The following is a 14635-nucleotide window of genomic DNA, read 5'->3' as shown; positions in this document are numbered from 1 at the left end:
AGACAAAAGTATTGGCACCCTCAGCCTAATACAGTTATATGAAAAAGTTTGGGCACCCCTATTAATCTTAAGCTTAATGTTTTATAAAAAAAAATTTTTTTGCAACAGCTATTTCAGTTTCATATATCTAATAACTGTTGGACACAGTAATGTTTCTGCCTTGAAATGAGGTTTAATGTACTAACAGAAAATGTGCAATCTGCATTCAAACAAAATTTGACAGGTGCATAACTATGGGCACCCTTATCATTTTCTTGTTTTAAATACTCCTACCTTCTTTTTACTGACTTACTAAAGCACTTTTTTTGGTTTTCTAACCTCATTGAGCTTTGAACTTCATAGCCAGGTGTATGCAATCTTAAGAAAAGCTACTTAAAGTGGCCACTTGCAAGTTGTTCTCCTGTTTGAATCTCCTCTGAAGAGTGGCATCATGGGCTCCTCAAAACAACTGTCTAATGATCTGAAAACAAAGATTATTCAACATAGTTGTTCAGGGGAAGGATACAAAAAGCTGTCTCAGAGATTTAACCTGTCAATTTCCACTGTGCGGAACATAGTAAGGAAATGGAAGAACACAGGTACAGTTCTTGTTAAGGCCAGAAGTGGCAGGCCAAGAAAAACATCAGAAAGGCAGAGAAGAAGAATGGTGAAATCAGTCAGACAATCCTAAGACCACCTCCAGAGAGCTGCAGCATCAACTTGCTGCAGATGGTGTCATTGTGCATCAATCAACTATACAACGCACTTTGCACAAGGAGAAGCTGTATGGGAGAGTGATGCGAAAGAAGCCGTTTCTGCAAGCACGCCACAAACCGAGTCGGCTGAGGTATGCAAAAGCACATTTGGAGAAGCCAATTTCTTTTTGGAAGAAGGTCCTGTGGACTGATGAAACCAAGATTGAGTTGTTTGGTCATCCAAAAAGGCGTTTTTATGGCGGCCAAAAAACACAGCATTCCAAGAAAAACACTTGCTACCCACAGTAAAATTTGGTGGAGGTTCCATCATGCTTTGGGGCTGTGTGGCCAATGCCGGCACCGGGAATCTTGTTAAGTTGAGGGACGCATGGATTCCTCTCAGTATCAGCAGATTCTTGACAATAATGTTCATGAATCAGTGACAAAGTTGAAGTTACGCAGGGGATGGATCTTTCAGCAAGACAATGATCCAAAACACAGCTCCAAATCTACTCAGGCATTGATGCAGACGAACAATTACACTGTTCTTGAATGGCCATCCCAGTCCCCAGACCTGAATATCATTGAACATCGTCCAAGAAAGCACTCACCCAGAAGAAGCTATATTCACGTGCTCTTTATTGGAACAAAAATTGTGTGCATACATCCATTTAGGACATCAGGTGGGACGGAGGGTGCGGTGATGGAGGCTGGACGACGGCCGTTTCGCAACTGAATGTGCTTCAACGGGTCCACATAACATAAGACGTCCTCTTCTGATCTTCAGCCACAGCTCCGGCGCAGGCGTACTTTGCTCTGCCCTGTTGAGGGCAGACAAAGTACTGCAGTGCGCAGACGCCGGGCCTCTGACCTTTCCGGCGCCTGCGCACTGCAGTACTATCCTCTGCCCTCAAGAGGGCAAAGCAAAGTACGCCTGCGCCGGAGCCGTGGCTGAAGATCAGAAGAGGACGTCTTGTAATGAAGATGGGAGGCGCCGCAGCGGACCGGAGACGCCCATCCGACCTGACCAGCAGCGGGACCGCCCCTGGGTGAGTATAATATAACGTCTTTTTCTCCTTTTTCAGTTAACATCGGGGGCTTATCTAAAGCATTACAGAATGCTTCAGATAAGCCCCTGATGCCGGTGGGCTTGCCTCACCCGCGATTTTCGGGGTGACAGGTTCCCTTTAAGATTAATAGGGGTGCCCAAACTTTTTCATATAACTGTACTTGGTTGCACAACCTTTAGCCAAAATAACTGCGACCAACCGCTTCCGGTAACCATCAATGAGTTTCTTACAATGCTCTGCTGGAATTTTAGACCATTCTTCTTTGTCAAACTTCTCCAGGTCCCTGATATTTGAAGGGTGCCTTCTCCAAACTGCCATTTTTAGATCTCTCCACAGGTGTTCTATGGAATTCAGGTCTGGACTCATTGCTGGCCACCTTAGAAGTCTCCAGTGCTTTCTCTCAAACCATTTTCTAGTGCTTTTTGAAGTGTGTTTTGGGTCATTGTCCTGCTGGAAGAACCATGACCTCTGAGGGAGACCCAGCTTTCTCACACTGGGCCCTACATTATGCTGCAAAATTTGTTGGTAGTCTTCAGACTTCATAATGCCATGCACACGGTCAAGCAGTCCCGTGCCAGAGGCAGCAAAGCAACCCCAAAACATCAGGGAACCTCCGCCATGTTTGACTGTATGGACCGTGTTCTTTTCTTTGAATGCCTCTTTTTTTTTCTCCTGTAAACTCTATATTGATGCCTTTGCCCAAAAAGCTCTACTTTTGTCTCATCTGACCAGAGAACATTCTTCCAAAACGTTTTAGGCTTTTTCAGGTAAGTTTTGGCAAACTCCAGCCTGGCTTTTTTATGTCTCGGGGTAGTAAGTGGGGTCTTCCTGGGTTTCCTACCATACAGTCCCTTTTCATTTAGACGCCGACTGATAGTACGGGTTGACACTGTTGTATCCTCGGACTGCAGGGCAGCTTCAACTTGTTTGGATGTTAGTCGAGGTTCTTTATCCAACATCCGCACAATCTTGCGTTGAAATCTCTTGTCAATTTTTCTTTTCCGTCCACATCTAGGGTGGTTAGCCACAGTGCCATGGGCTTTAAACTTCTTGATGACACTGCGCACGGTAGACACAGGAACATTCAGGTCTTTAGAGATGGACTTGTAGCCTTGAAATTGCTCATGCTTCCTCACAAATTGGTTTCTCAAGTCCTCAGTTCTTTGGTCTTCTTTCTTTTCTGCATGCTCAATGTGGTACACACAAGGACACAGGACAGAGGTTGAGTCAACTTTAATCCATGTCAACTGGCTGCAAGTGTGATTTAGTTATTGCCAACACCTGTTAGGTGCCACAGGTAAGTTACAGATGCTGTTAATTACACAAATTAGAGAAGCATCACATGATTTTTCGAACAGTGCCAATACTTTTGTCTACCCCCTTTTTTATGTTTGGTGGGGAATTATATCCAATTTGGCTTTAGGACAATTCTTTTTGTGTTTTTTCATTTAAGACAAATTAAATGAAGATAATAATAACAAAGAATTTGTGTTTGCAATCATTTTCAGGAATAAACTGAGTATTATCTGACAGAATTGCAGGGGTGTCAATACTTTTGGCCACAACTGTAACTTGGTCCTGGGTGCTCTACAAGAGTCTCCTTTTGATCCGCTGCAGGACATCGCTCTGACTTTCCTTTCTTGGAAGGTCACTTTTCTTGTCGCGGTGACGTCAATCAGGCGGGTATTGGAGCTAGTCGCCCTGTCGTGTCAAGCTCATTTCCTAATTTTTCACCAGGACAAGGTGGTTCTCAGACCGCCCTCCGTCCTTCTTGCCTAACATGGTCTCTTATTTTCACCTTAATGAGGACATTGTCCTGCCCTTGTTTTGTCCGGCACCAGTACACTCTTTTAAGAGGGCTCTTTACACTGTGGATCTGGTGAGGGCTCTCAGAAGGTACGTCTCACGGACTGCCCCCTTCCGTAAGACGAATGCCCTGTTCATTCTTCCTTAGGGCCACAGGAAGGGACTCGCCGCTTCAAAGTCCACAATAGCCAGGTGGATACGCTCAGCTATTCAGGAGTCTTACCTCGTCAGAGACAGGCCTATCCCGGCGGGGATTAAAGCACACTCCACTTAGTCGGTGGGTGCCTCTTGAGCCATTAGGCACCAGGCATCAGCAGAACAGGTTTGCAAGGCTGTGACTTGGTCCAGTCTGCATACATTCTCGAAGCACTTCAACGTCAACACTCAGGCTTCCACAGATGCAGGCCTGGGAAGAAGGATCTTTGCAGGTGGCGGTAGCGCATCTCTAGGCAGCTAGCGCATAGGGTTTGTTTCTGTTCTTTCCTCACCCAGGGACTGCTTTGGGACATGCCATGGTCCTGTGTCCCCAATGAGTGGAAGGAGAAACAGGGATTTTTGTGTACTCACTGTGAAATCCTTTTCTCCAAGCCACTCATTGGGGGACACAGCACCCACCCTGTTGGCCTGAAGGCTTGAGTATGGTCTTTGGTTTGACGTATGTATACTCTCATATAATGCTTCTTGATTTCCTACTGCTTTGTCACAGAAGTGATTCTGCTGGAGCCAGTGTCTGGGTGTATACTGCAGAGGAGGCGCTAATCTTTTTTGTATCTACTTAGTGTCAGCCTCCTAGTGGCAGCAGTATAACACCCATGGTCCCCCAATGAGTGGCTTGGAGAAAAGTATTTTACTGTGAGTACACAAAATTCCCTGTTTTTTTTTAATTTTTGCATATTTTTTTCTCAGTATTCGCAATTTAACCAATCCATCGAAAAAATTCAAGATTGAAGCCAACGCCAACCAGTTGTACCTGACAGGAGTAGTTATATTACACAGAGATGTGAATGTGGTGGTAGTGGAAGGAGGTAAGTGATGGGTGGATAGGTTTATTCTGAACACCTGCAGTTGCCAGAAGGTGGAGCATGTTGAGTTATGCAACCTTCTTTAACCCCTTAACCGCCGATGCTCCTTTTAATGCCCAATGAGTTTAGCGTAGTCTGGTGGCTATTCCTGCTGGTGTCCACAGTATATTTCAGCTGACACCCTGCAGCATCGGACTCTGCCTGTTTTATGACCGATCAGGGTCGATTAACCCCTTAAATACTGTTGTCAATCACGACAGGGCTATTTTAAATTGTTGCAAGGGGGTCTTCTGACTCCCTTAGTAACTATCGGTCCCAAGCGATGAGAATTGTGGGTCCCGATGGTTACCATGGTAACCTGAGGTCATGTGACAACTCCAGGGTACAGTGGCCTGTGAGATCCAGCTATATTCCCCAAAACCATGGTTTTGAGGAAACAACGGACTGAGCCACTCTCTCGAGACAGATTTAGTCACTTTTGACTGGTCTGTGTTTCAGCGGTGTCCCATCAATTATAGGATCTTTTTAGTGCACAAGTGTTGGTGACCACAGATCTGTGCGCTCCTAAAACTATGAATATCACCCGAACAAACACCAAACTGAGTACAAAGTGTCACCATCTGCCTAATGGTGGGTTCCCATGGGAGGTTTCATCTGAATCACATTTTTGTGTGATTTACACGGAAACCCCCACATAAGTGCACAGTACAGAACACAAGAATGTGATCCCAGCCTTATTCTGGAAGCGATTGAATAATATTATGTGCCCCATAATGTTACCAATAAAAATCATAATATTTCCATGTCTCTCTGTTATTAAATTCTGTGAGGCACCTATGTGTTCACAATACTAACTACACCCCTAGATGAATACCTTGAGGGGTCTAGTTTCCAAAATGAGGTCCCTTGTTGAGGGGGGGGGGTGGGATTCTGCTGCTTTCACATGTCTGGAGCTCTTCAAATGCGTTTTGGCATTCACAATCTATTCCAGGCAAATAGCACTCCCTATTTTCCAAACCCTGCCATGTGCCCAAGCAGAAGTTTTTGACAACATTCGGGGTATAGTCGCGTTCGGGGTGAATTGTGCAACAAATTATGGGGTCCCTGTTCTCCTATTATCCATTATGGAAATTACAAATTTGGGGCTGAAACAACATTTTCGTGAAAAACATTGAAATTTTCAATATGGCTACATAATGTTCAAATTCTGTGTAGTACCTGTGGGTTCACAATGCTCACTATACCCCTGCATAAAATCCTTGAGGGGGAGTTTTGTTTCCTAAATGGCGTAACATGTGTTTTTTTTCCACTGTTTAGGCACATGTGGGGCTCTCCAAACGCGACATAACACCAGCAGACCATTCTATCAAAGTCTGAGTACCAAAACGTCACTCCTTCCTGTCCGAGCCCTGCCGTGCACCCAAACAGTAGTTTTCCTCCACATCTGGGGTATCTGCATACTCAGGAGAAAATGCACAACAAATTTTGCGGTCCTTTTTCTCCTGTTACCCTTGTGAAAAAAAAATTGGGGGCTAGAAGTAAATTTGTGTTTTAAATATGATTTTTATTTTTTTTATTTTCACAGCTCTTCGTTATAAACTTCTGTGAACCACTTTGGGGGTTTCAAGGAGCTCACGTATATTCTAGTTTCCAAAATGGGGACACTTATGGGGGGTTTCCATTGTTTAGGTACCTCAGGGGCTTTCCAAACACGACATGGCGTCCGTTCTCAATTCCAGCAATTTTTGTGTTCAAAAAGTCAAATGGCGCTCCTTCGCTTCATAGCCCTACAGTGCGCACAAACAGTGCTCAAACAGTATTTTTTGTATTAAAAAAAAAAGGATAAATGTTATTTTATTTCCTTCCACATTGCTCCAGTTCCTGTGAAGTACCTGAAGGGTTAATAAACTTCTTAAATGTGGTTTTGACCACCTTGAAAGGTGCAGTTTTTAGAGTGGTGTCACTCTTATGTATTTTAAGGAACACAAAGAGGCGGGCACCGCACAGAGAGTATACTCAGGAGATCAACCACGTGCATATACAAGTAATAAGCAGAACACAAAAGAAAAAAGGAATATGCACACAGTGGGATCAACTCAATGCAATAAATTTTATTTTATTATATATAACACCTCACCAAAAACACAGGCAAAGCAGGGAGGAACAAACATTTAAAACCATTTAAAAACTAGACGGACCTACCCACATCTCCCCCCATACAATTACAAGGATCCATACAATAATACATTACAAAAATATGCAGATCATGTAAAGGACATATGAGCAAATTGGCAGAATAACATAACGTAATTTTTTAACTCTTGTACTACCTGCTGCAAAAGTACCCATGAACAAATGTCAATAAGGTCCTAAATATCATAAGGATCTCCTAATTACCTAGCGGGCCTGTGGCACATACACAATGCTTGTACTAAAAAAGATAATAAAGATAATATACAGGTGCATAGCCAAGCAGATGTATTTTCTGTCATATAGGCCCCTGAAAGTCACTTCAAATGCTAGGTGGTCCCTAAAAAAAAAAAAAAGTTAATAAATAACATTTCCCACATGTCTACTATATCTGCATCATTGTTTAAACTTTTTTTTTGTTAGGAAGTTAGAAGGGTTAAAAGTTAACCAGCAATTTCTCATTTTTTCAACAATTTGAAAATCCATTTTTGTATGACATTATGACATAACTCTGATTTAGGGGCATAAGAATTCAAAGTTTGAAAAATGCTACATTTTTCACATTTTTGTAAAATTTCCGATAGTTTCAGAAATAAATGCAAGTCATATCAAACAAATGATACCACTATCATGAAGTACAATATGTGATGAAAAATCATGCTGCTATCACAGCACTTAGCGAGCAGACAGAGGGAAGAAAGCCTTTCTGTCCTTGGATCGGCGACCCCTCGACGTCCTCTCGGGATCCCAATCATTGCCATATCCTGGTCACCAGTCGCTAACTAACTTGCGTCTGTGACAAGCTCTAAGGTATTGCAATGCTCCTGCATTGCTATATCTTATAACTGCAGTCAGACTGCAGAAAGTGAAACATCCATAGTGGGAATGTGTTTTTAATTTTTTAAAGTGAAAACAGTTGTAAAAACACTTTAATAAAAATCATAAAATAATAATAAAAATATATATAGTGACTGTTATAGTGTAATGGTTAACTGCATAGCCTACGACTCGGGTTCTAAGCCCAGCTCTGCCCTGTGGAAAAAACAAATTAAAATAAATTATATGTCAAGGCACCTAACACAATAATACTTACCTCAGGTGGCTGTTAGAACGTAGTGGTTAAAGTACACAGCCACCAATATGGAAGACTGGGGTTCAATTCCCGGTTTTACCCTGTTGGAAATAATATACTACTAGTGGTACTTGGGCAAGACTACTAACATTATAGTCCTTACTACCTCAATAAACACGAGAGTTACGACCAAAGAGAGTCACGCCTGGGTCGCACGTCGCCCAGATTAACAAGGTCCGCATCAGATGAGTGAGTTTTTGGGATCCAGACAGACTCTTGCATCTTTCATCCAGCAACTGAGGTTTTTGGATTGTGACTCATGGGGAAAGCAAAAGAATTGTCAACAGATCTACGGGAAAAGGTAGTTGAACTGTATATAACAGGAAAAGGATACAAAAAGATATCCAAGGAATTGATAAAACCAGTCAGCAGCGGTCAAACTGTGATTAACAAATGGAAAATCAGGGGCTCAAAATAAAACCACGGTCAGATAGACCAACATAAATGTCCACAACTACCAGGAAAATTGTTCGGGATGCAAAGAAAAACCCATAAATAACATCCACTGAAATACTGGACTCTGGTGCACAATAAGGAGGCACTTGAAGAAAAATAGGCTGCATGGTCGAGTCGTCAGAAGAAAGCCATTACTGCGCAAATGCCACAAAGTGTCTCACCTACAATACGCAGAACAGCACAGAGACAAACCTCAAAACATCTGGAACAAGGTAATTTGGAGTGATGAGACCAAAATTAAACTTTTTATCCACAACCATAAATGTTACAAGGCCTATGATGAAAGGAACACAATTCCTACTGTAAAGCACGGAGGTGGATCGCTGATGTTTTGGGGATGTGTGAGCTACAAAGGCACAGGAAACTTTGTCAAAGTTGAAGGAAAAATGAATGCAGCATGTTATCACCAAAGACTCGTGGCAAATTTGCAATTATCAGCCCGGAAGCTGCTCATGGGATGTACTTGCAAGTTCCAACATGACAACAATCCCAATACACAAGGCCAAGTCGACCTGTCATTGGATACAGCAGAACAAACTGAAGGTTCTGGAGTGGCCATCTCACTCTCCTGACCTCAATATCATTGAACCACTCTGGGGAGATCTCAAGCGCGCAGTTCATGCTGGACAGCCCAGGAATTTACAGGAACTAGAGACTTTATGCCAAGAAGAGTAGGTAGCTTTTCCATCTGAAAAAATAAAGAACCTCATCCACAACTACCACAAAAGACTTCAAGCTGTCATTGATATTAGTGTGGGCAATATACAGTATTAAAAAATGGGGTATGTGAACTTTTGATCAGGGTCATTTGGATGTTTTGGGTTGTCATTATGATTTAAAAAGAGAAAACACAGTACTGGGTGGACCTTTTAATGGATACACCTAAATAAAATGTGAATGGTTGGTGATATCAACTTTCTGTTTTAGTATATGGGAGGGAGGAAACATTCAAGATGGGTGGTGATTGTGGCGGCCATTTTGAAGTCGGCCATTTTGGATACAACTTTATTTTTTTCAATGAGAAGAGGGTCATGTGACACATGAAACTTATTGAGAATTTAACAAGAAAAACAATGGTGTGCTTGGTTTTAACATAACTTTATTCTTTCATGAGTTATTTATAAGTTTATGTCCACTTATAAAATGTGTTCAAAGTACTGCCCATTGTGTTGGATTGTCAATGCAACCCTCTTCTCCCACTCATGACACACTGATCGCAACATCCGGCCGTCCCTCTAAACTTTCATCTCAAAGAAGGAGAAGATTGATCAGAGATGCCGCCAAGAGGCCCATGATTACTCTGGATGAACCGCTGAGGTGGGACAGTCTGTCCATAGGACAACAATCTGTCGTATACTGCCCAAATCTGGCCTTTATGGAAGAGTGGCAAAAAGAAAGCCATTTCTCAAAGATATCCAGAAAAAAGTGTTGTTTAAAGTTTGTAACAAGCCACCTGGGAGACACTCCAAACATGTAGAAGAAGGTGCTCTGGTCAGATGAAACCAAAATCAAACTTTTTGGCAACAATGCCAAATGATATGTTTGGCATAAAGGCAACACAGCTCCCCACCCTGAACACACCATCCCCACTGTCAAACATGGTGGTGGCAGCATCATGGTTTGGGCCTGCTTTTCTTCAGCAGGGACAGGGAAGATTGTTAAAATTGATGGGAAGATGGATGGAGCCAAATACAGGACCATTCTTGAAGAAAACCTGTTGAAGTCTGTAAAAGACCTGAGATTGGGACGGAGATTTGTCTTCCAACAAGACAATGATCCCAAACTTAAAGCAAAATCTACAATGGAATGTTTCACAAATAAACGTTTCCAGGTGTTAGAATGGCCAAGTCAAAGACCAGACCTCAATCCAATCGAGAATCTGTGGAAGGAGCTGAAAACTACTGTTCACAAATGATCTCCATCAAACCTCACTGAGCTCGAGCTGTTTGCCAAGGAACAATGGGCAAGAATTTCAGTCTCTCGATGTACACAACTGATAGAGACATACCCCAAGCGACTTGCAGCTGTAATCGCAGCAAAAGGTGGCGCAGCAAAGTATTAATTTAAAGGGGCCGAATAATATTGCACTTTACATTTTTTTGAATTTCCACAAAAATTTAGAATAACCAATACATTTCGTTCAACTTCACAATTGTGTTCCACTTGTTGTTGATTCTTCACCAAAAATTTACATTTGGTATCTTTGTTTAAAGCATGATATGTGGGAAAAGGTTGAAAAGTTCCAGGGGGCCGAATACTTTTGCAAGGCACTGTATGTGGAGTCCTCAAACCATTATAGAAAATTACACGTTTCAGGATGCCTTCTGTATAACGGTACTGCCACTATGTGGCTAAGCATCACTGTACAGCAACATTTGGGGTATTTCTACATTAAGCAGAAATTGTGGGACAAAATTTGGTGCCATTTTTACCTATTTACCAGTGTGAAAATCTAAAATCTGGGGCTAAAACAAAATTTCTCCATCTCCTCATTGGGGGACACAGGACCATGGGTGTTATGCTGCTGCCTCTAGGAGGCTGACACTAAGTAGATACAAAAAAGATTAGCTCTGCACCCATACCATGGCTCCAGCCGAACCAGTTCAAGCTTGGTGTCACAAGGAGGCACATGTGCTCTGATCTTCAGACCACATCTACAGATTAAGCTATTTTTAACATTTTTTCAAAGGATTACAGGGAGCAACGGATCCCTTAGGGGCACCACTCTCCCCAAAACTTCAACAGGCGGGAACGTGGAGTGTCGCCTCCAAGTACTCCCTCTTGCATCTTTGATCAGTATGCCTGAGATCTTCTTTAGGGGAATTGGGTCACTTCAGGGCACCGCTCTCCCCACACTGACAACCGATGGGAACACGGAGTGTCACCCCCACATACCCCCTCTTATGGCGTCCTACTGCATCACCTTTGATGAACAGCATCGATGCAAGGAAGGCGGACGGTTCCTCACACCCTCCCCGTCCAAGGAGTGGTGGATGGAGGTCCCCTGCACCGTCCATTCCGAAACAGCTGACCTGGAAGCAGTGAGCCCGTGTCTTTTGCGTTCTCTCCATCTGCGGCGGCTCCATGCTGGGACACACACATTTGGTAAGACGCGGCGGAGGGCTTCCACAACGCTTGTACTACCTTCCGTGGCGTCCCCTCTGGGTACAGTCTGGCCAGCTGCAAAAATCTAGTCCCTGGAATTCTAAAGCTCCACCCACGTCTTGACGCTGCACTGGTAGTTTTGCCTTCTGGTGCACACAAATTCGCGCTTCTCTCTCTGTGCGAGACTTCTAAAGGCTCATGTCACGCCCCTCTGCATTTCACAGCGGCCATCTTTATTCCACCAGCCGGCTCCGGAGGTCTTCCAACAGACTTTACAGGTGGAGAGGCGCTTTTCAGAGGGGCAAAGCGAATCGGAGAACCGCTTTCACTGGGCACAGGACCTGGGTAAGCTCTGAGCACACGCCTGGGCACCTGGCTGCGCAGATACTCATTGGCCCTTATCTGCAGTATTTACTGGGGTGTAAAAGTCACTGCACTCCCTATTGAAGTCTATTGGCAGAATCAGGACGATACCGGGGTACATCATGTCACTCTCTAAGACATACAGGAAGGCTAACAAGGCACATACAGTGTTCTTTACCTCATGTACCTCCTGCCAAACTTCGTTACCTCGGGACAGAGTACGCCACTCTGCAAAGCCTGTGAACCTGAAGGCGCACAGGAGCCCTCTACTGCTACGGAACCCAGTGTATCTAGTCCCCCTGAGCGGTCTTCGTCACTGTCGCAGTCCATGGCATCTCTAGCAAAAGCAATAAGAGTCCCTACAAGATCCCTCATCTACTGGTCGGGGTCTTCGTTTACCATGGCGTGGGTAGCTAAAGCTATGGTTTCTTGGGCAGATTCCCTGACCAGGGCCATTCAGGATAGTGACCTTCCCCCGGAAGCAACAGAATTAGCCAATCACATTTCCTTTGCCAGGGAATATTTGTTGCACACATCCCTAGATTCGAAAGCCATTACCATCCGACAGGCTAAGGGAATGTCATGCGGACTCTGCGCCCAAAAAGTCTCTGATGTCTTTGCCCTACCAGAGCAGTTGTTTATTTGGAGAGAAGCTGGATCAGCTTATCTTGGACGCCACAGGAGGAAAGAGTAAATTCCTTCCCCAGCAGAAGATTAAGCGACCCTTTCGTTGTCAACAGGCGTGCTTCCAGCTCTTACATAGTAATCTCGGTTGGTCCAATGAGACCACCTCTTCCGGATCGGTGCGTTCCCCTCGTGGAGACGGGTGCCTGGGTCTCATATAAGACCAATCTGTCATGGAAGGGCCAACCCAAGCAATCTACATCTAATGGATCCAGGTCCCATAAATTCTCCGCCCAGTGATTCACTGCATTATCCGGTTGACAACAGCAGAGTAGGCGGTCTTATAATCCTGTTTCATCATATCCTGCTTTCCGTTGTTCCCGACGAGTGGGTCAGAGACCTGGTGTCTTCCAGATACATGATAGAGTTTTCTTCCCGTTCTCTGGCACAGTTCTTCCCTCTCAAACCACCCCCTCACCCCCCCCCCCCCCCGGTCATTTTTGAAAAATAAAGACAACACTGAACAAAGGCCAGACGGAGTTCAGAGTAACTCTGCTGCCTCATTATAGTGAAAATGGACCCCTCGGGTATTCAGCTGTATCACGTCACTCAGAGGGGCTCGGTCCCTGCTTTTCTACCAAGTCATCGATTCGCTACGCCAAGACGGGGTCATCATTTTGGTCCCAAAAAACGAGAGGTTCGAAGGATTTTATGCAAACTTATTCGTGGTTCTGAAGAAGGTCGGAACAGTACGGCCCATCCTGGATCTGAAGCTCCTAAACAAGTTTACCATCACATCGATGGAGAAAGGAGAGTTCCTAGCATCCATCGACATCCGGGATGTTTGCCTTCATATCCCGATTTTTCTGCTTCACCAAAGGTTCCTGTGTTTCGCCGTCTGAGGGGAACATTTCCAGTTTACGGCTTTGCCCTTCGGTCTCGCCACTGCTCCCAGAGTGTTCACAAAGGTCATGGCGGCTGTCATGTCTATTCTGCACTCGCGGGGTCGGTCATTGTGCCATTCCTAGACTACCTTCTGATCAAGGGGCCGTCTTTCCCAGCCTGCGTGAAGTGCATCCGTATCACTTTGGACACACTTTCTCGCCTGGGCTGGCTGATGAAACTTAAAGGGAATCTGTCACCCCAAAATTGGCCTATAAACTAAGGCCACCGGCATCGAGCTTATCTACAGCATTCTGTAATGCTGTAGATAAGCCCCCGATGTATCCTCAAAGATAAGAAAAACAGGTTATATTATACTCACCCATTGGCGGTCCCGCTGCTGTCCGGTCCGATTGGCGTCGCGGTCCGGGTCCGGCGCCTCCCATCTTCATACGATGACGTCCTCGTCTTCCTGCCGTGGCTCCTGCGCAGGCGTACTTTGTCTGCACCTGGACCGCCCCTGGGTGAGTATAATATAACCTGTTTTTCTTATCTTTTAGGATACATCGGGGGCATATGCCCCTGATGCCGGTGGCCTTAGTTTATTGGCCAATTTTGGGGTGACATATTCCCTTTAAATATATCTTTCCCAGTTCCGGCTCTGCAGATATCCTTTTTAGGAATGACTCTGGACATCTCCTGAGGGTTGGTGATTCTCCCTCGAGACAAGGTCTTAGCCCTTCAACAGGGAGCTCGGGCAATTTATCGCCGATTTCTATCCGATTCGCCATGGGGTTCCTGGGTAAGATGGTGGCAACGATGGAAGCTGTTCCCTTTGCCCAGCTACACCTTCGTTCATTTGCAGCTTGCGCTACTTTCAGAGGAATCTGTTCTCTCTCGACCATCTATGCAGCTGGTCTCGGCGGGTCAAGCGGTCGCTCAGGTGGTGGACGTTATAGTCTTCCCTCATCCAGGGGAAAAGAATTTTTTCCAGTGCAATGGCTGGTGGTCACCACCAATGCCAGTATCCTGGCCTGGGGGGCTGTCTTTCGTCATCACACTGCCCAGGGGCGCTGGTCACCTCGGGAGTAGCTTCTTCCAATCAGCGTCCTGGAAATCCAGGCAATTTTTTTTTTTTTTTTTTTATGTCCCTGCGGCGATTCTTTCACCTCATGGTGAGTCGTCCCATCCGAATACTGTCAGACAATGCCACGGCTGTGGTGTATATTAATCAACAGGAGGGCACTCGCATCAGGGCAGCAATGCGTGAGGTGGAACACATTCTCCTCTGGGCCAGAGTGGAACACTCTG

The 14635-nt window shown here is 44.7% G+C and overlaps 1 protein-coding gene across 1 annotated transcript in view; it reads left to right on the top strand.

Moving 5' to 3' along the window:
• The window catches only part of PRPF3 (pre-mRNA processing factor 3), a 64591-nt gene that overhangs the window by 41814 nt on the left and 8142 nt on the right, over positions 1 to 14635 (top strand). Inside the window, exon 13 of the mRNA XM_069727111.1 lies at positions 4457 to 4575. Coding sequence (XP_069583212.1) covers positions 4457 to 4575 — 119 coding nt within the window. The remainder of the gene's footprint in view (positions 1 to 4456; positions 4576 to 14635) is intronic.

Source organism: Ranitomeya imitator, chromosome 1 (genome assembly GCF_032444005.1).
Source record: "Ranitomeya imitator isolate aRanImi1 chromosome 1, aRanImi1.pri, whole genome shotgun sequence".
Classification (NCBI taxonomy): domain Eukaryota; kingdom Metazoa; phylum Chordata; class Amphibia; order Anura; family Dendrobatidae; genus Ranitomeya; species Ranitomeya imitator.
The sequence above is the reverse complement of the archived record's forward strand: the minus strand, read 5'-3'. Positions and strand labels throughout refer to the sequence as shown.